The 21,997-nt window shown below is 39.8% G+C and overlaps 1 protein-coding gene across 9 annotated transcripts in view; it reads right to left on the bottom strand.

Moving 5' to 3' along the window:
• Positions 1-18,533, bottom strand: part of NAA16 (N-alpha-acetyltransferase 16, NatA auxiliary subunit) — a 68,546-nt gene extending 50,013 nt beyond the window's left edge. For all 9 annotated transcript variants that reach the window (XR_006338874.1, XR_006338875.1, XM_043891837.1 and 6 more), the window contains exons 1-6: positions 18,232-18,533; positions 12,661-12,745; positions 10,895-10,999; positions 9,118-9,275; positions 6,830-6,964; positions 799-952 (exon numbers count right to left, since the gene is read on the bottom strand). Coding sequence is in view for 7 of the 9 variants with exons in the window: in XM_043891837.1 (XP_043747772.1) it covers positions 799-952; positions 6,830-6,964; positions 9,118-9,275; positions 10,895-10,999; positions 12,661-12,745; positions 18,232-18,285 (691 nt within the window). In the remaining 2 variants the exon portion in view is untranslated. The remainder of the gene's footprint in view (positions 1-798; positions 953-6,829; positions 6,965-9,117; positions 9,276-10,894; positions 11,000-12,660; positions 12,746-18,231) is intronic.
• Between the last annotated feature and the right edge of the window lie 3,464 nt (positions 18,534-21,997).

Below are 21,997 nucleotides of genomic sequence, written 5' to 3'. Positions count from 1 at the left end.
GGATTTTAGTTTTAAACTAATCTTTAATTCAAATGGACAGTTTATACAATATTCCTCAGGAAATGGGTAACTGATGAGCAAAGTTAAATATAAAAAAGAAAATGTTTGACTTTGTTGAATAACACTTTTAACAAACTTATTTCTCAGGATCCTGTCTTAATTAGCCTATAATGAAAATAAATGAATCTTGCTTTCATGATGATCCCAGTGTCATCATTTACTAATCTCATTTTACTATATATGGAGATAAGTATTGGGAGAGGGGATGAATATGAAAGTAGTATAACACACTGCTTTAGAAAAAGGAATCTGGAGTCCAAATCCCTGCACTCAAACCCTGCACTACTCAACTTAATTAGCTGTGTGACTCTGGGCTACTCACTTAACCTCTCTGTTCCTCAGTTCCTGATCTCTAAAATGGATGTAACAACTACATCACAGGGTTGTTATGAGGATTACATTAATTATTAATGGTTTAATAATAAAACTATTTAGAACACTGCCTGATATATAGTCTCAGTTAAGTGTCAGGACATGAAAGTGAAAGTCTTAGTCAGTCAGTCCTGTCTGTTTGCAACTGCCAGGCTCCTCTGTCCATGGGATTTCCCAGATAAGAATACTTGAGTGGGTTGTTGCCTCCTCCTTCAGAAGACTCTTCCTGACCCAGGGATCAAACCCACATCTCCTGCATTGCAGCAGATTCTTTACTGTGGGAACCACCAGGGAACCCAAGTACAGCTTTTATTCTCATCTTTAATCGAGACCATTTTTAAAAAAAGAAAAAGCAATTCAACTAACCTTTAATTTCTTCCACCAAAAGTTTATCACATATTTGTTTCTCATATGTTTCTATATGTTCCAAGGATTCCTGAAACAGATCTGCCTCCCGCATTACTTGATTCTGGTACAGGATGAGTTCACTATATTCATAGTCTATTTTGCTGGGAGGAACCTGGAAAGAAACATAACCAAATAATCTTATTTATATAATAATAACAAAGCAGTTACAGATCTAACTGATTTCTTAGGAATGTCATTCACACAGACTTTAAAAAGCAACCTACAAGCAGTTACAAATAGAAGAGTTATTAACAGCAAAGATTAATATATTCTTTAAAACAAATGAAGGGATGGGGATTTCTGCAAAGGGAAGAGGTCAGCAAATCCTATTACCAAAGAAAAGTATAATAATGGGATTAAAATCCTAAAGAATCTTTCAAAAAAAAGAAACCTACTAGAATAAAGCACTTTAGCAAGGTGACAGAATACAAGATCAATATAAGAAAATCAACTATATCTCTCCATACCAGCAACAAATAACCCTACCCCCCAAAAAATTAAAATAATTTCGCTTATAACAGCACTAAAAAGAACAAACATTCAGGAATATATTTAAGAAACAAGACTCATACCAAAGAGTACAAAACATTCAAAGAGAAATTAAAGACCTAAATGCATCAACAGACATTTCATTTCATGTACATGGATCAGAATACTTAACATTTTTGGACTCAGTATTTTTTCTCCCACGCTGATCTAAAAATGCAGTGCAATCCCTATCAAACTCTTAATAAGCTTTCAGAAACTGACAAGCTGACCCCAAAATTCAAATGGAAACCAAAGAAACCCTGCATGTACAACAGAATCATAAAAAGAAAAACAAAGTAGGAAGACTTCAAATTTCACACATACTCTAAAGCTACATCGATCAGGACACCGTGGTTAGGAACGGTGTGAGGACAGACAGAGACAACGGGACAGAACACACGCTTCAGAAGCAAGCCCTCATAGCCCGGTCAGTCAGTCTCTGATGGGTGTGCGATAGACAGGGCAGTCTTTTCAACAGTGATGGTGGAGCAATAAAATATCCATATGCAAAAAAATAGCCTTAGACATGTATTTCATACCATATGCAAAAATTAACTCAAAACGGATCACAGACCTACATGTGAGCACTAAAACTATGCAAGAAATCTCAGAATAGGAAAAAAATCTTCATGACTATTTGTATAAGAAAAAAATTAGTAAACTGGATTTCAAAATTACAAACTTTTCCTCTTCAAAAGACATCATTAATAACATGAAAAAACAAATTACAGACTAGAAGAAAATATTTTCAAATGATATATCTGATAAGAAGCTTGTACTGCGAATATAAAAGAACTTCTTACAACTCAGTTGTAAGACAAATAACCCAACTAAAAAATGGGCAAAGAGTTACACAGACATCTTATCAAAGAAGAAATATAAATGACTAGTAAGAACATGATAAAATGCTCAATATCGTTAGTTTTTGGAAAAATGCAGACACAGTCAAAACAAATATTACTACACACCCACTAGGAGACTATCATCAAAAAATTGAACAGTAACAGGTGTAGGGAAGGTTAGAAAGTGGAATTCTCACACATTGCTAGTAGGAATGTAAAATGGTCCAGTCACTTAGAAGAACAACTCAACAGTTTATGAAAAAGATAAATATATACTTACCATATAACCAAGTAATTTCATTCCTAAGTATCTACCCAAAAGAAATAAAAATATATATGTCCACACACAAATGTTCACAGCAGCATTATGCATAGCTGAAAGTAAAAACTATATATATGTCGATCAGTTGTTGAATAGATAAAGTGTGGTGTATCTCCAGAATGAAATAATACATAGCACTAAAAAGGAATTAACCACTAATACCACACGCTCTAACACAGGTGAATCTCAAAAGTATTCTAAATAAAAGAATCCAAAGACAAAACACTACATTATGATTGTCTTTATTTGAAGTTTCCAAAAGAGGTGTAAGTATATTCCCTAATGTTATAACATATGGAGAGCTCTGTTCTTTCATGTCTTCTCTGGACCAGACTCTGGACCACAAGGCAGGGACAGAAAGGTCAGAATAGAGGACAGTTACCATGAAAACTCTGTAATGAGAATTACTGGGTAAATGAGAAGAGAAAAAACATCCACCATTCTAGCAGGTAAAACTACTTTGGCTATCAAACCCATCATGTTTTGGGTAATGTGTCAAAAGAGAAAGTTTTCATTAAGAAAATACAGAGGATGATGTCAGGAGAAACGGCAAAGAACTCTAAAAATTCACCTCTCCATAAGAGAAAAGAAAGAACAGGTAAAAACTGTCAGAATCACGTTATTCAGAACTCTGAAAATTAACCAAAGGCTTCCCTGATGGTTCAAAGGGAAAGACCCTGCTTGCAACACAGGAGACCCAGGTCTACCCCTAGGTCAGAAGATCCCCTGGAGAAGGGAATGGCAACCCATTTCAGTATTCCTTTTTTTTTTTTTTCATTTCAGTATTCTTGCCTAGAAAATACCATGGACAGAGAAGCTTTGTGGGGTACAGTCCATGGTGTTGCAATCGGACACAACTGAATGACCATCACTTACAGCTATCTGGGGAGCAATTACTAAAGAAAAGAAGCTAGATCTTAAGAAGACCAGTGAGTTTTATGTCATTTTAACTTCCCCTAGTCCTATCCCTGGTGGCTCAGATGGTAAAGCGTCTGACTACAATGCGGGAGACCCGGGTTCAATCCCTGGGTAAGGAAGATCCCCTGGAGAAGGAAACAGCAAGCCACTCCACTATTCCTGCCTGGAAAATCCCAAGGATGGAGGAACCTGGTAGGCTACAGTCCATGGGGTCGCAAAGAGTCAGGCATGACTGAGCGACTTCACTCACTTCACTAGTCCTATCCAAAGCTCTCTAGCTACACAGTAGCCTTGAGAAATAAGCTTGTATTCCCATAGCAGCTTGACAGTCACCAGTGAGAAAGAATGAAGCTGGGGCTCTTTCAAAGCTTCCTTCCCAAGAACTGTAATGAACTGACCTATCTCCTGGTTCACTGCAAGCCTCCAAGTACAAGCCTAACTCAGAGTGTGCCCAGAGCAAAAAAAGCCTCAGGGGAAGGGGAGAGCCTAAGTGCTCATCAAAACTGATCACAAGGGGACTTCCCTGGTGGCCCAGTGGTTAAGAACGCCTCTGCCAATACAGGGGACACAGGTTTGACCCTTGGTTTGGGAGATTCCACAAGCCGCAGAGCAAACTAAGCCCGTCAACTACAACTCCTGAGCCCACATGCCCTAAACCTCCACAAGAGAAGCCACTGCAACAAGAATCCCACACACCTCAACTAGAGTCGCCCCTGTTCACCACAACTAGAGAACGCCCGGGCACAGCAATGAAGATTCAGTGCAGCCAAAAAGAAAGAAAAAAGAAAAGTGATTAGAGGCGTGTGTTTTACCTTTATAGTGCCTGAAAGATGGGTAACAGTCAGGACAGACAACAGACTACACAAAAGCCTTAAAGGAAAAGCTGGGAAATGTGACGTCCATTGGGGGCACTGAAGTCACACACATGTAGAGCTATACGCAGGTTCAAGAATTACCTGAGAAAGTCCTAAGCTCTCACCTCCTGCTGACCTTGAGACTGCACAAGTAAGAGGTGAAAGTTAAGGCAGAGTTGTCAACTGCCTTCAGTTCAGTTCAGTTCAGTTCAGTCACTCAGTCGTGTCCGACTCTTTGCGACCCCATGAACCACAGCACGCCAGGCCTCCCTGTCCATCACCAACTCCCAGAGTCCACCCAAACCCATGTCCACTAAATCGGTGATGCCATCCAACCATCTCATCCCCTGTCGTCCCCTTCTCCTCCTGCCCTCAATCTTTCCCAGCATCAGAGTCTTTTCAAATGAGTCAGCTCTTCGCATCAGTTGGCCAAAGTACTGGAGTTTCAGCTTCAGCATCAGTCCTTCCAAGGAATATTCAGGACTGATTTCCTTTAGGATGGACTAGCTGGATCTCTTTGCAGTTCAAGGGACTCTCAAGAGTCTTCTCCAACACCACAGTTCAAAGGCATCAATTCTTCAGGTTCAACTTTCTTTATAGTCCAACTCTCACATCCATACATGACTACTGGAAAAACCATAGCTTTGACTAGATGGACTTTTGTTAGCAGAGTAATGTCTCTGCTTTTTAATATGCTGTCTAGGTTGGTCATAACTTTTCTTCCAAGGAGCAAGTATCTTAATTTCATGGCTGCAGTCACATGTGCAGTGATTCTGGAGCCCAAAAAAATAAAGTCTGTCACTGCTTCCACTGTTTCCCCATCTATTTGCCATGAAGTGATAGGTAAACTGCCTGGCTGAGTGCTAAGGCAAACACCAACACAGAGAAATTTAACAATACTACATGATCAACAAATCAACAAGTCTTTAGCAGGAATGACCAAGAAAGAAAGAAGGTTACTAAAATTGAGAATAAAAGGAAGACTGTTACCACAAACCCTACAAAAATAAAAAGGATTATAAGGGACTATTAGGCAAAGTGGTATGCCAACAAATTAGATCACCTAGATGAAATGGACTGATTCTCAAAAAGCATAAGCTGCTGAAACTGACTCGAGAAGGAATAGAAAATCGGAGCAGACCAATATAAAATAAAAAGTAAATCATAATTACCAATAATCTTTCCATAAAGGAAAGCCCAGGACCAGATGCCATCACAGGTGAGTATTACCATATGTTCACCTAAGAACTAACACCATCCTGCACAAAACACTTCCCAACTCATGCCCTGAGGCCAGACATACACATCAAAAGAAGAGTACAGCTTAGTATCTCTTATCCCAGTATCCCTCACTAATAAAGAAATGCAAATTAAAAGAATAATGAGATACACTTCTTCACATGTAGAAGACTAGAAAAACTATTAGTCCAGAAGACTAATACAGCTAACAGTAAGTATGTCCAGTAAGGACATAGGCAAATAATAACCATCAAACCTTGCTAGTGGGCATATAAATGAGCACAAGTGCTTCAAATGGGTAAAACTGAAGACACAGATCTGCAACTCTGCAGTTCCAGTTTTAGGTATAAATTGAAAAGGAACTCACAAATATGGCTAATGAAACAGCAGAAAAGAATATTCACCGTAGCACTAATTTTTAATAGACATGAAACAGTGTATATTAACCTTAGCTATGGAACACCAAACAGCAGTTTAAAATGGATAAACTAGCCCTTCATGTATCAATACAGATGTACCTCTAGGAATGTCTGATTTTAAAAACTGAGTATCATTCTTGTAAAATTTTAAATATATAAAATAACAGTCTGCAAACTTTCATGGACTTAATACATAAGGTAAACATGACTAGAAATGATCTATACCAATTTCACAATAGTGGCTACCTCTAGGGAGGGACATGGGAGGACACTGGTTTTTCCAGAACATTTTAGTTCTTTAAAAAATAATTAAATCTGGAGCAATTACTGCAAAATGCTAACATCTTTTTAATTTCTCTTGGGACACACACTATATTTTTGCATTTTTACTAATTTTTTACTATTTTACTGTTTTATATTTTTTTCATTTTTCTATTTTTTACTATGTACAGTAAAATGTATTTAATACATTTATATAAAATATAAAGCAATATATATTAAAGAAATTCCCACAGTCACAAAACTATTTTCAGTTTCATGTATTCTTTATTCATTTGAATATTATTGAAATTATAGCATAAAAACATTTTTATATTGGGAATTCCTAGAAGTCCAGTTGTTTGGACTCTGCACTTCCACTGCAAAAGGCATAGGTTCAATCCCTGGTCAGGGAACTAAGACCCCGCACGATGCATGGCATGGCCAAAATAAAAGAATTCTACATTATAACTTTTTTCCAATTACTTCAAAAAATTTTCAATTTTTCCAAAGATCTGAAAAACTAATTCATGCTTGAGGGGTGGAGGCAATATAGAAGTCAACTATTTTAGTTTGTAGAGAAAGGACATGTTAAAATCAACTTCTTACTTGCTGAGTTTGTCTAAATTCTTCCAGTAGTTTTAGTGCCATATCATAATCTTTCAGTAGATGGTATGCAATCGCATAGCCAATCCAGGAAGCACGTTGAGTCGGGCGCAATTGAAGAAGCTGATATCTTGTCTCCTTTAAAAAAAAAAAAAAACAACTTTTAAACTCTTTTCACTTTTTAAAGTTTCTCTAAAATATAATTCATCAGTTTTAAGACAACATATACCTTTAATTCCTTTCTAATGAACTGAGTGAACAAGTATCACTGAACTCCAGAATAAAACAAAAATACTGAGTTGGACAAAAATATTCATCTAGGATTTTCCGGAAGATGGTACAGAAAACCTCGAATGAACTTCTGGGCCCACCCAATACTGTCTATGTTCCTCATCTGAACTTAAATTCTGGAATACTCCGTAACGCTCACTGAAAGACTGTTGCTGAAAAGCTGTCCGTGGAGTCAATGCTGTTGGGCTGCCTTATAAAGTTACCTTTATACAACAAGAATGTCTTCTGGTAACTAAACACCTTAAAAGAGAGAATAAGACAGCTTTTAATGAAAGCAGAGTTTCCTGCATATTAAATTATTATATAAAATTAAGACCTACTTACATTGTTGTAACAGGCCCACAGACAGGCTGGACAGAGCCAGAGAAAACACTCAAACATCTGACTGGACTTTTCTAGCAGAAACACCACCGCTGCTACTCTTAAGACAGCTCAGTGTCTATGACGTTAGGAAGAAAACACCAGAAATTCCACCTGGTTGCCAAGAAGAATCAAGACCAGCACAAAATCTTCAGACCAGCACAAAACCTAACCTCCCTACACAACTCCAGCTTCCTTGTAGTTCATGTATGTCTCCAGGTTTTAAGCAAGTGTAACTGCCTAGAGGAACAGGGTCTCATGAAAAACCTTAGCTGCAATGAGTTTTAAAAATGTAATGTTTAGCTTCTGTGACTGTCACTGGAATGCGTGCTGGCCATCTACGCTATAGGCCATGAGGAGAAGCACGATTAGATCTTTCTTTAAAAAAGCTATCTTTGACAAAACGATTGGGACAATATTCACCTCTAAGTGTCTGTTCCTTCTAGGAATATGGCATTAAGCTCTTATCAATCTCACCCCTTATTTCCATCGTTACTTCTCTGTCACCCCCTACTTCATTAAAGTCTAACTCAGTTTTCATTTCTCTGTCAAATCCTGCCATTATCCTGGGCAAATCTAACACTAACCAACCAATAACCTATCTTCTTAGAGCCAAGATTTCCTTCTCTTTAATGATCTCCACCCTGTTGCAGGGACCTACTCCCACCACCACACCCTAGACCTTACTGCCACCCAGAAATCATAAATTCAGGTATCTCACCCTGGCTACAGCTCCTATGCTATCAACACTCTCAACTGGGACCTTTCCACCCTGTTCCTGGATACCACCAGGACCTTGAGTCCTTCACTTCTAACCACCAGCTCTTTAATTTATTTCACAGCCCCTCCTAGCAACCAGTCTCCTGCCAATATTGTTAATTTCTTTATTTCTAAAGATAAGTGATTTGAACTCTCACCAAACTTAGGCTGCTAAGTCCTAACCAAAAAAAAAAAAAAAGCACACAACCTTGATGAATTAGTTAGTGCCATTACTAAGCTCAGCAGAACCCTTGAAACGTCTGCAGAAGTCTAAGCATAGGGTAGAAGGACTCACACAGCAGCAGAAGGGCAAAAGGAAAAAAGTTAATGAAAGAAGACTTATCGAAAGAGAACTATTAAGTCTCGGTAGCCTCTGTCACATGAGAAGGGGGGAGAATTCCATTTTTAACATATTGAATTTAGGATACTAAGTGGGATAAGCACCTGTAGATGCCCAGTAGAGTTGACAGTAATGGTCTGGGACTACATTTATGGCAATCTCCTCACAATATCTTGTATTTTCTAACCCATAATAAAGCAAGCTAGTCAATCTCTACATTTAGGTTTCTATTATAAAAGCTGTTTGCCAAATTTGTAAATATCAAGCCCACAAAGAATATGGTCCAATATTAGCACATAGGAGATATTCCAGCTTTTATAATAAAAAGCATTAAATGAATAAACTAGTTACCCTTTTTGATCAATTTATGCAATTCTGCAACTATCACTGGAGGGGAGATCCCAAGTGACTTCCCCCTTCTACTATAGAATGAAATTAACAATCAAGTCTACATGATGTTAAGTTTACCTCATTCTGAATTCACATGCTTTTAAGTTATAGCTATTGCAAAAACATGTACACTTAAGACTAAAATACTTACTCGATAACCTTCAAGGTCTCTCATTTGGATCTGCAACAGAGAGAGATCCCTCAAAATTTGCAGATTATCTTTATCTAACTTGAGGGCATTTCTGTAACATTTAATAGCTTCATCATATCTCTTATCAGAACGCTGCAAGAGTCCATACACATGCCAACCTATTAAGTTAAGGAAACAGACATTCACAGATACTAGAATATACTATATTACATATTTAACAGAAAGCTTACCTTAACAAAATGGTATTTTGTTTGGGATTTACCTTAGAATGACCTGAGTAAGAGGGGGATAGAGAGGCGATAAAAGATGAAACCATATCAGCCTTGATTGACAGTTGTTAAATTACTGAAGCCAGGTGATGGGCATATAGGGTTTCATTATTGTATTCTATTTTTGGACATTCTGAAATTTTTCATAGAATATTTTTAAGTAACCTTAGAAATTACTGGTAGGAATTCTTCACATTCCCAACCTCCAGTCCCTCACTTTCCTAGGCCAGCATCTCAACATGCTCTTAATATCAAACACTGTGTATTAAAACAGAATATATACAAAAATTGCAATTATCTTTTAAAACAAGTATATATTCATTCAGTCAACTACAAAACATGTTTTTAATTGACTAGTGATTAAAGACCACAAAAAGTAAGGTTTTATTTAATGTAAATTAAATTCTTAGAATATCTTGGGGCTACAAAAACTATCTTACATGCCCTTTCTCTTCACTCTGGGATAAGCACTGGGATAATGAAATAAGTATTTAGTATTCTGAGAGAACCCTAAGCTAAATATGTAAAAAACACCATTAAGACTACTGATGTTCAATACTGGTCAAGAGCTAGATGATTTAAATGCAAAACATTAACATAAAAAGGCAATATGCGAATTCTGAATAAGTATACATACAAGCAAATCACAAATTAAAATAGTTTCAATGATCCATCCCTAAAGAATATTTTTGTTTTCTTACACACTGGGGTTCTAGCCAAAGAAAAATATGATAAGTATGCAGTGAAGTAACAGCCAAGTCCTTGTGCGCAGAAACCAAGTTGAAGAATCAATATGACAGTTATACTAAATAAAATCTATCTTACAAGTTCCTTCTGAATGTTCTTCTAAGGTTTCTAAAGTAAAGTTCAAGAAACTTTTAAGGAACACAAAGTTTACTATAAGGTAAATCATTCGGAATGGGGAAAGGATCACTCTGTTTATGGATGTAAATGAAAAAAACAATGGGTTTTAAGTCACATATAATTATCAAGGTTGGCTTCCCAAGTGGCGCAGCATTAAAGAATCCGCCTGCCAATTTAGGAGACGCAGGAGATGTGGGTTTGATTCCTGGCTCGGGAAGATCCCCTGGAGAAGAAAATGGCAACCCAGTCCAGTATCCTTGCCTGGAAAATCCCCATGGACAGAGGAGCCTGGCGGGCTATAGTCCATGGGGTCACAAAGAGCCGGACACGACTGAATGAGCACATACACACAATTATCAAAATTACTTTTCTCTTACACTAAGTACAACTGCAGTAAATATACAGTGCATAGGGATTCTTTTTAAAATCTTCCAATAAACAAAAAACAAAGGGTAGGGAACAGATGAAATTAATATTAAAAATGTTGATAATATTGGAAGCTGGACAATAGGTACATAGAGTTCATTAAACTCACTCTTTCTTACAGCTTTAAATTTTTCCATAGAAGTTTTTTGAGTTAGAAAAACTAGTAAACAGAAAACAATGAATTAAATTAAAACTACTGAACTACTACGAAAGGATACAGACATGACTCTTCACATCGTTACGAAGTCCTTTACGAACAAATTCATATGCTTCTTCTTTTTTTCCTAAACAGTTCAATGTTAATCCTTTCATAGCCAAAGTCTCTGAAAAACATTTCAACTCTATTTACCCATGAAAGATTCAAATTATTCTCTTAGCACTATTTTAATATGAGATCTACCAATGCGTACAATATCCATCCTTTAAATCCTATAGTTAGAAGAACTTCTCTCCAAATAAAGTAAAAATATATTTATGTATCTGCTTAAAGTTCAGCCCTATCCTTTTCTGAAATTCCTTAGGCTGGAACTGAGCTGGTAAAAAGCTCTCTGCCTTTCTGAAGACTCTATAAAGGAAGTTAAGATTATTCTGCTGGAAAAAGGTAACACAGCAGGGTCCTGAGTCCTGCTGAGTTAAATCTACTGCAGCTGACCTCACCTTTCACCTGAGGTCATTTCTACTAAAAATCTAACAATCTGATTTATACTCCACAAAATCATTCAATCTACCTTAAAGTGATGTACACAATTTAAAAGTCACCCTACTTCATACTGGACCAGACTTCATTTTTGGTTGCAAGTTTATTCCAACAAAGTCCACTGAGGCTAATTAAGATCAGTTTGCACTTGAAAAGCACAACACTGGACTGTGCGAGTGGTAACTAACCCAAGAACATGTTTAAGGGAGTTAAAGGAAGATTATACAGAATGAAATAATTCTCTCAATAACCCACAAGACCGAATTACGAAAGAAAAATGGTTAGACTCTGGTTTTCAGAATATGGTGATCCAACAGTTCAGGCTCCTATGATCAAACATCTTATTTTATCTATTTTGACATAATGAACTTCCCCAGAAGGTCCCATTTGGATAAAGGCCTGGAGAATCCCATGGACAGAGGAGCCTGGCGGGCTCTACTCCACAGGCTCACAAAGGATGGGACACGACTGAGCAACTAACACTACTCTATTGCTAAATAGCTTGAAAATAAGCTTTAATTTCTAAAATGCTATGAAACAAAGACTTCTTTCCACTTCCTTCAAAGAATGCTTTAAACATTATTAGAAATTGAGTCGGGCCAGGCTATTTTCCTAATAAGATGGTCTCGAGAATTACTCAAGTCTCGAGAATTACTCGAGAATTATTCAGAGACCCAGTTGGCTTTCCTCTGCTATAGGACCATAACTTACATGTCTAACCTGATTCATCCTTTTACCATGCACTGGTCACCAGCGAAAAAGGATTAGACAAGAAAATACAGACTTAACTGATATCAGTGCTAGAAGAACCAAGATAATCCAAATGTAAATCAGTAGTATCCTATTTACATATGAAGATGAGCAGATATATTAACAATACATCTACCAAAAAATAAAATCCATTTGACTGTATCTTCATTCTACTTCAGTGTTGCAAATACTGTTCTAATTTTATACATAAGAAATCAAAGGATAAGTCCTATTCAAAGCAACAAATGAAATCAGGTCTATAAAAGTAGAGGTATATATGCCACTTATTTACCAACAGATCAACTATTTCTCATCTATTAATAAAAGTAAAGTCTATAAATATATCTAAGCATGATATTGAAGGAAATAATCTAGAATAAGAATGATATGAGGCATAATTTAAAAAGTTAAACATGTGTGGACTCTAAGAGAGCTACAAGGCCATGGAAAGTGCGAAGTATTCTTCTTTCACTGTTAGAAATCCTTTCCATCTGATTGTGGAATTAGATTTTCTCAAAGGAATCTCACAGGTGATACCTCCATGTTCAGCAAATTTCGGATTTGAAAGAATCATCTTGCAAAATTTGAGGCCATTTTTGTATTGCTTCTGTTCATAACATTTCTGAAAAAGAAAAGTTATTACACAAAATGAATACACATGGAATAACTTCATTGTATTGTACCAATTCTAAATTCAAGATTCAAAGTTAGGTTTAAAACATGTGATGGAAAGGTTTTATACCAATTTAAATCACTTATAACATGAAGTGTACTTCTGTTACTTACTGGTATCTGAGTATTTTCACTTTTACAGAAAATAAAGAAAAAATTGGGACTTCCCTGCTGGTCCACTGGCTAAGACTCCCAAAGCAGGAGCCCAGGTTCAATCCCTGGTCAGGGAACTACAGCCCACATGCCGGAACTGAGAGTTTGCATGCTGCAACTAAAACCTGGTGCAGACAAATAAATAAATATTTGAAAAGATACTTTTTTTAAAACCCCTTATTGTCAATCAATACACTGTTATAGCTTTCTTTTATTCAAAATCCAAAAGCAAAAACATATGTGATCACAAAGAAAAATACTAGAAACTGCATTAAAAGCCTCTGCTACTTCAAGAATGGAACCAAAGCATATACACAAAAAAATACTGCTATTTATTGAGCAACTAATATGTGTCTGTACAAAACGTGTTATGACTCACAACAGTTCCTTAAGGTAGGTGTCATCATCTCCAATTCACAGATGCAGAAACTTAAAAGTTCATTAAATTTGTTTAATAGTGGCTCAGCTTAGTTGCAAACTCTGGGTTGACTTCAAAGACCATGGTCTTTCCATCAATTATTCTAACACAAATGTAAGCAACCTCTTTACTCCTAAATGCCACCAGCCAGGCTAAGTAACCATGTCTGGCCTCCGCAGTCATTAACTATGAGAACACCTCATCCTTAACTCAACTTGTGGTTATAGGTTATTTTCCCTAGTACTCAGCATGCCAAGCTCACCCCCACCTCAAGGCCTCTGCCCCTCTGAAACATTGTTCTTCCCCAGATCTTCCCACGGCTGGTTCCTTATGATCAAGTTTTCCACATCATCTACCTGACCACTCTAATACTGCCAGCCTCTTACTGTACCCCCCCCCCCCACACACACACACACACTCTGATACTGCTCTATTTTCTACACAGGGCTATCATTTCCTAACATTATTACTTATTCGTTTTTACTTAGTGTCTGTCTTTCCCATCATATTGTAGGCTCCATGAGAACAGGGATCCTGACTGTTTTAAACATGGCTGCATCCTCAGATTCTAGACAAATAAGCACTGCTCAACACAGTCAATGTGTACAGTCTTCTAAGTTCAAAACAGAACAGGACCAGCAAAGGAGAAGAAAGAGATTAATTCTGGCCAATAGGGGTGGCATCTGGAGGGGAAAAGTATTCATAGAAAAAGTGTCTTTGAGGCTTATTGATGGCCTCTGTTAATGGGGTTCTCAAGGCAAGAATACTGAAGTGGTTTGCCATTCCCTTCTCCAGTGGACCACATTCTGTCAGACCTCTCCACCATGACCTCACAAATGCACTCATCTCACATGCTAGTAAAGTAATGCTCAAAATTCTCCAAGTCAGGCTTCAGCAATGCGTGAACCGAGAACTTCCAGATGTTCAAGCTGGTTTTAGAAAAGGCAGAGGAACCAGAGATCAAATTGCCAATATCCACTGGATCTTCAAAAAAGGGAGTTCCAGAAAAACATCTATTTCTGCTTTATTGACTATGCCAAAGCCTTTGACTGTGTGGATCACAATAAACTGTGGAAAATTCTGAAAGAGATGGGAATACCAGACCACCTGATCTGCCTCTTGAGAAACCTGTATGCAGGTCAGGAAGCAACAGTTAGAACTGGACAAAAAACAACAGATTGGTTCCAAATAGGAAAAGGAACACATCAAGGCTGCAAATTGTCGCCCTGCTTATTTAACTTATATGCAGAGTACATCATGAGAAACGCTGGGCTGGAGGAAGCACAAGCTGGAATTAAGATTGTCCGGAGAAATATAAATAATCTCAAATATGCAGCTGACACCACCCTTATGGCAGAAAATGAAGAGGAACTAAAGAGCCTCTTGATGAAAGTGAAAGAAGAGAGTGAAAAAGTTGGCTTAAAGCTCAACATTCAGAAAACTAAGATCATGGCATCTGCTCCCATCACTTCATCACTTCCCATCACTGGGAAATAGATGGGGAAACAATGGAAACAGTGTCAGACTTTATTTTTGGGGGCTCCAAAATCACTGCAGATGGTGATTGCAGCCATGAAATTAAAAGATGCTTACTCCTTGGAAGGAAAGATGACCAACCTGGATAGCATATTAAAAAGCAGAGACATTGCTTTGCCAACAAAGGTCCATCTAGTCAAGGCTATCATTTTTCCAGTGGTCACGTGTGGATGTGAGAGTTGGACTATAAAGAAAGCTGAGCGCCGAAGAATTGATGCTTTTGAACTGTGGTGTTGGAGAAGACTCTTGAGAGTCCCTTAGACTGCAAGGAGATCCAACCAGTCCATCCTGAAGGAGATCAGTCCTAGGTGTTCATTGGAAGGACTGATGATGAAGCTGAAACTCCAATACTGTGACCACCTGATGCAAAGAGCTGACTCATTTGAAAAGACCCTGATGCTGGGAGGGATTGGGGGCAGGAGGAGAAGGGACGACAGAGGATGAGATGGTTGAATGGCATCACTGACTCGATGGACATGAGTCTGAGTAAACTCCGGGAGTTTGCGATGGACAGGGAGGCCTGGCGTGCTGCGATTCATGGGGTCGCAAAGAGTCGGACACGACTGAGCTGAACTGAACTCATGGCCTCTGGGGGACAGACCTTAGTGGTTGGGGAGACAGGATAGGAAAACTTTGAATTTTGAATCATGCTAACATATTACCCGTTCCAAAAATATTTTAACATAAAAATTTTAAAAATTGGAGAAGGAAATGGCAACCCACTCCAGTATTCTTGCCTGGAAAAGCCCATGGACAGAGGAGTCTGGCGGGCTGAAGTCCATGGGGTTACATGACTGAGCATGTGTGCACGAGGGTGGAGGGAGATGGGTTGGTAGCAATAAAGTGGTAGAACTAAAAAAAAGAAAAAATTTTTTTAAATAACAATCTGAATCTAGTCACAGGAGTTCATCTGACAAAGACAAGAAGAAAAAAACAAGCAGAAGGAACTACTGGGGAAGAGGAGAAAAAGAGAAATATTATGTTTTTTTCTGCCTTACCAAGTGATCTGGAAGTAATATCATACTACCAACAACAGGAATAATAATAGTTAACACTTCCTGGAAGCATTTTCTATGTGTCAGGTGCTTTTCTCATTTACTCTTTACTTAAATCCCAAGGAAAGCCTATGGGATACATGTAATCTCCATTTAGATGGAGACTGAGGCATAGTTACTGAGTTTACACAGCTGGTGTCAGAGCCACAATTCAAACCCAGGTAGTCATCCCCCGTATCCAAGTATTCAGGTTAAAGGAAAGTCTTATTAAGTTCAATAAGGAATATATACTAAGTAGAAAAAACAGATTGTAGTTTCAACTTGGCTACTAACCAGACAGAGACCCCTACACTGTCATTTACTATTCCTGGGTTTGACTGTCTCCTCTGTAAAGAGCAATGGAGTAGTTTCAGAATTCAACAAAACATAATGCTAACAGCCAGTTTGGGGAAATAAGACAGGCAGGAACAAGTTATGCAAACTATGTTGATAAGCCACCTGGTAAACATGTTTGGATGTTTAAATACAATGAATATTAACATTTAAAAGTTACTGTTGGTGGCAATGCACTTTGGCCCACAACAAAACTAAAAAATAATTCTATGACAGGCTTCTGAAAACTATGGAATTTGTCCCAGCCAAGTTTTACCCACACTTACTGCAATTTGAGATGATAAAATAATTCATTTTGCAGCATCTTCCTAAAGTCATGTAAGCTTATAAAAACATTACATACTCATTAAAAATGGTCAGCATTTCCCAATTGGGGGGACGGGGCGGCAGCGGGGGGGCAATAAAGTGAACTCAGCAGCAGTTTTAACTTTTTTTAACTAGAATATAATAAATTAGTTGTTTCTCATTATGCTCCTGATGACATGATTTGAACTAGAAAATATCCACATAGACAAAAAAAAGCGTTGTTATCTTTCATGTACAAATGCAAATATCCTGAAATCCAACTAGCAATTTATATAGATGATTTTTCATTGACATGTTTCAGCTTCCTTAAACAAAAAAAATAACAATAACAGACCAGCTCACCCAAAAGGGGCAAAAATTCACTTCTCCAACTCCACATTGTGAAAAATATAAAGATATAAGAAAAATGAAAGTAAAATAAAGAAAAAATAAAGGCAAAGTCGAAAGAAGCGTTCTGCCACAATTAGGTTTTTACACTCATTCCCATTATTTCCTCAGCACTAGCTCAGTTCAGTTCAGTCGCTCAGTCGTGTGCGACCCCACGGACTGCAGCACGCCAGGCCTCCCTGTCCATCACCAACTCCCCGAGTTTACCCAAACCCGTGTCACTGAGTCGGTGATGCCATCCAACGATCTCATCCTCTGTCGTCCCCTTCTCCTCCTGCCTTCAATCTTTCGCAGCATCAGGGGCTTTTCATTCAATTGAGTCAGCTCCTCACATGAGGTGGCCAAAGGATTGGAGTTTCAGCTCAACACTAAGCACCATATAAAATTAAGATTTAACACTTTCACCGCATTTTCCACGTTGCTTCCCAGGTTTCTTTCTGCTACAAAACAAAGTGAATGCTCCCTCAAGTGCAACCCCAGCCTACCCCAAGAAGCTTTCATCACTTGGCTCACCGCAGGGCCTCTACGAGTTAAATGCAATCCGAGTTCGCTGTGACAACAGAGAGGGATTGGGCGGATTGGGCGGGGGGAGAGGTTGAAGAGGGAGGGGACATATTTATGACTGATTTACGTTGCTATATAAGAGAAACCAACACAACATTATACAACAATTATCCTCCAATTAAAGTAAAAATAACATTTTTTAAAAAGCAATTAAGAGTTGTGCTCGAATTTATAACTTAAAAATGGCAGTTCCAGTCAGTAACTTCTCAGAGGGTGAACACTGACCACCAAAAGAAGACAAACCTCTCGATCAAAGGGAGGGTCGGTCTCCGTCCGAGGTTTTAGCTCCCGGGAACCGGTATAAACCAGATCCCGCCCCGCCACTGACTCGCTCCCTCTCTCCTGAGTGTCAGCGCGCGCTGTGCAACAGATTCCACACGGAGCAGCGAACCAGCACCCCTGGGCGCGGGGGTGACGGCTAAAGGTAACTGCGAAGGACCAGGAGCGAGGAGCCGGCGAGGCCGGCCGCCAGGCACCGCAGCGCGCAGGCCGCTCCCCGCGCCCAGGCCCAGGGTGACGGCGGCGGGAAGTTCCTGGAAGCGCTGTCCAGAGACACGACAGCGGGGAGGCAGCCCGGCGAGGCGGGCGTGCGGATTTCCACAAAAACAAAGAATCCGAGGGGGGCGGGGCGACCCGGCCGCGCCAGGCGCGGGGCCGCCGGCGGCGCGGTCAGCGGCCACTCACCAAGATGCGTTTGAAGAGGTTGCTCTCCTTGGGTGGCAGCTGCACGTTGGGCATGGCGGCCGGAGGGGCAGGCTAGGTGTCCCCCGCGCACCGCCTTGCGGGACGGGCACCTGGGCAAGCCGCGGCTGAGAGTCGAGCTGCGAGCCTCGGATCAGCTCATTGGGCTGGGCGGGCCGGCTAGGGCTGTTGGCTGGGTCTGACAGAGGAAAGGGGAAGGCGGTCCGGACAGGACCCCGCCGCAAGCCCAGGCTTGCTTTGGGACCCGCGGCGCGAGTCCCGCGCACGGCAAGATGGCGGTCGGGGCCCGGCCCCCTCGAGCGTGGCGGCGCGCGCATGCGCCCGCGGCAAGGTCCAGCGGGGCGTGTGTGAGGCGGTCTCCTCAGGCACCTGCCCCGCGCCCGCGGGGGGAGTTCCCCGTTGGCGCCGCTCACAGATCGCTGGCTTGTGTTGTGCTCTGACGGTTACGTTTCAGGCCCAAGAGGGTGTTAGTTATATCAGAGCCTGTGTTTTTTGGTTGTTGTTGTTGTTTTTCTTCTGTCCAGTGAGGAATTTAAACAGCACTGGACTCAATAAGTATCTTGGTGTAGGGCAAACTTGTTTCCCATCTTTTCCCCCGGCGACTTAGACTTCAAGAGAAGCCTTTTCTTTTCTGTGTGGACCAAAGAAGTATTCACAACGTATGTGAGGTCATTGGACAGGACTTGTAATGGGCTGATGTGAAAGCACGTTTGAAATTCAAAGAAAAATACTCTCACCAGTATAGAATACCTAACAATGTCAGTGAGAATTATGGTGGTGTCACGGGGGCCACTGATTCTCCAGGTCTACCTAGGCTTTCTCCTCAGCTCATTCTCCTTTGTACAAAGCCTATGATAATGGAAGGAAGAAGATTCAAGCCCAGGATGTTCCAACTCAGTGTTTTTCTGACACAAAAGGCAGCATAATGACAAGTATATCTTTCCTTTTCTCCTTCGCTTTTTGCTTCTCCTTTTCACAGCTATTTGTAAGGCCTCCTCAGACAGCCATTTTGCTTTTCTGCATTTTTTTTTCCTTGGGGGTGGTCTTGATCCATGTCTCCTGTACAATGTCACGAACCTCTGTCCATAGTTCATCAGGCACTCTGTCTATCAGATCTAGTCCCTTAAATCTATTTCTCTCTTCCACTGTATAATCATAAGGGATTTGATTTAGGTCATACCTGAATGGTCTAGTGGTTTTCCCTACTTTCTTCAATTTAAGTCTGAATTTCGCAATAAGGAGTTCATGATCTGAGCCACAGTCAGCTCCCGGTCTTCTTTTTGCTGACTGTACAGAGCTTCTCCATCTTTGGCTACAAAGAATATAATCAATCTGATTTCGGTGTTGACCATCTGGTGATGTCCATGTGTAGAGTCTTCTCTTGGGTGTTGGAAGAGGGTGTTTACTATGACCAGTGTGTTTTCTTGGCAAAATATTAGCCTTTGCCCTGCTTCATTCTGTACTCCAAGGCCAAATTTTCTCCAAGCAAAGGAGAAAAGGAAAGATATACCCATTTGAATGCAGAGTTCCAAAGAATAGTGAGGAGAGATAAGAAAGTCTTCCTCAGTGATCAGTGCAAAGAAATAAAGGAAAACAATAGAATGGGAAAGACTAGAGAACTCTTCAAGAAAATTAAGGATACCAAGGGAACATTTCGTGAAAAGATGGGCTCAATAAAGAACAGAAATGGTATGGACCTAACAGAAGCAGAAGATATTAAGAAGAGGTGTCAAGAATACACAGAAGAACTATACAAAAAAGATCTTCATGACCCAGATAATCACGATGGTATGATCACTCACCTAGAGCCAGACATCCTGGAATGTGAAGTCAAGTGGGCCTTAGGAAGCATCACTACGAACAAAGCGACTGGAGGAGATGGAATTTCAGCTGAGCTATTTCAAATCCTGAAAGATGATGCTGTGACAGTGCTGCACTCAATATGCCAGCGAATTTGGAAACCTCAGCAGTGGCCACAGGACTGGAAAAGGTCAGTTTTCTTTCCAATCCCAAAGAAAAGCAATGCTGAAGAATGCTCAAACTACCACACAATTGCACTCATCTCACATGCTAGTAAAGTAATGCTCAAAATTCTCCAAGCCAGGCTTCAACAGTACATGAAACATGAACTTCCAGATATTCAAGCTGGATTTAGAAAAGGCAGAGGAACCAGAGATCAAATTCCCAACATCCACTGGATCATCAGTAAAGCAACAGAGTTCCAGAAAAACATCTATTTCTGCTTTATTGACTATGCCAAAGTCTTTGACTGTTTGGATCACAATAAACTATGGAAAATTCTGAAAGAGATGGGAATAACAGACCATCTGACCTGCCGCTTGAGAAATCTTTATGCAGGTCAGGAAGCAATAGTTAGAACTGGACATAGAACAGTAGACTGGTTCCAAACGGGAAAGGAGTACATCAAGGCTGTATATTGTTACCTTGCTTATTAACTTATATACAGAGTACATCATGAGAAATGCTGGGCTGGATGAAGCACAAGCTGGAATCAAAATTTCTGGGAGAAGTATCAATAACTTCAGATATGTAGATGACACCACCCTTATGGCAGAAAGCAAAGAAGAACTAAAAAGCCTCTTGATGAAAGTGAAAGAGGAGAGTGAAAAAGTTGGCTTAAAGCTCAACATTCAGAAAACTAAGATCATGGCATCCAGTCCTCTCTCTTCATGGCAAATAGATGGGGAAACAGTGGCAGATATTATTTTGGGGGGGGGGGCTCCAAAATCACTGCAGGTGGTGACTGCAGCCATGAAATTAAAAGACGCATACTCCTTAGAAGGAAAGTTATGACCAACCTAGACAGCATATTAAAAAGCAGAGACATTACTTTGCCAACAAAGGTCCATCTAGTCAAAGCTATGGTTTTTCCAGTAGTCATGTATGGATGTAAGAGTTGGACTATAAAGAAAGCTGAGCGCCGAAGAATTGATGCTTTTGAACTGTGGTGTTGGAGAAGACTCTTGAGAGTCCCTTGGACTGCAAGGAGATCCAACCAGTTCATCCTAAAGCAGATCAGTCCTGGGTGTTTATTGGAAGGACTGATGTTGAAGCTGAAACTCCAATACTTTGGCCACCTGATGCGAAGAGCTGACTCATTTGAAAAGACCCTGATGCTGGGAAAGATTGAAGGTGGGAGAAGAAGGGGATGACAGAGGATGAGATGGTTGGATTGCATCACCGACTCAATGGACATGAGTTTGAGTAAACTCCGGGAGTTGGTAATGGACAGGGAGGCCTGGCATGCTGCAGTCCATGGGGTTGCAAAGAGTTGGACATGACTGAGCAACTGAACTGAACTGAATGACAGAGATATGTGAGTCTGGATATGATCTGGACATGCATCGTTAGTAAGAATAGCCATACATCCAATGTAGGTTTTATATTAAGGGATATGGAAATATCAGGTACATAAACTTATTTATACTTGTTCTGGATCGTGATGTGTGCATATTTATGAGACTAAGGGTAATTGATGCATGGTTGCATTTAATGGGCACTAGGTGGCTTAGTGGTAAAGAATCTGCCTGCCAGTCAAGATGGTTCTGTGGGGCACAAGTCCACCATCTTCCTAGTCTGCCAGCTTTCCAAATAAAATCACAATTCTTTGGCCCAACAACCCCTGTCTGATTTATTAGCCTATTGTGTGGTGACCAGTATGAGCTTGAAGTTGGTAACAACTGTTATTTTTGTTAATGACACCACTCCTGTAGTTAAAATTTTCTGA

Source organism: Cervus elaphus, chromosome 30 (genome assembly GCF_910594005.1).
Source record: "Cervus elaphus chromosome 30, mCerEla1.1, whole genome shotgun sequence".
Taxonomy (NCBI): Eukaryota; Metazoa; Chordata; class Mammalia; order Artiodactyla; family Cervidae; genus Cervus; species Cervus elaphus.
The sequence above is the reverse complement of the archived record's forward strand: the minus strand, read 5'-3'. Positions and strand labels throughout refer to the sequence as shown.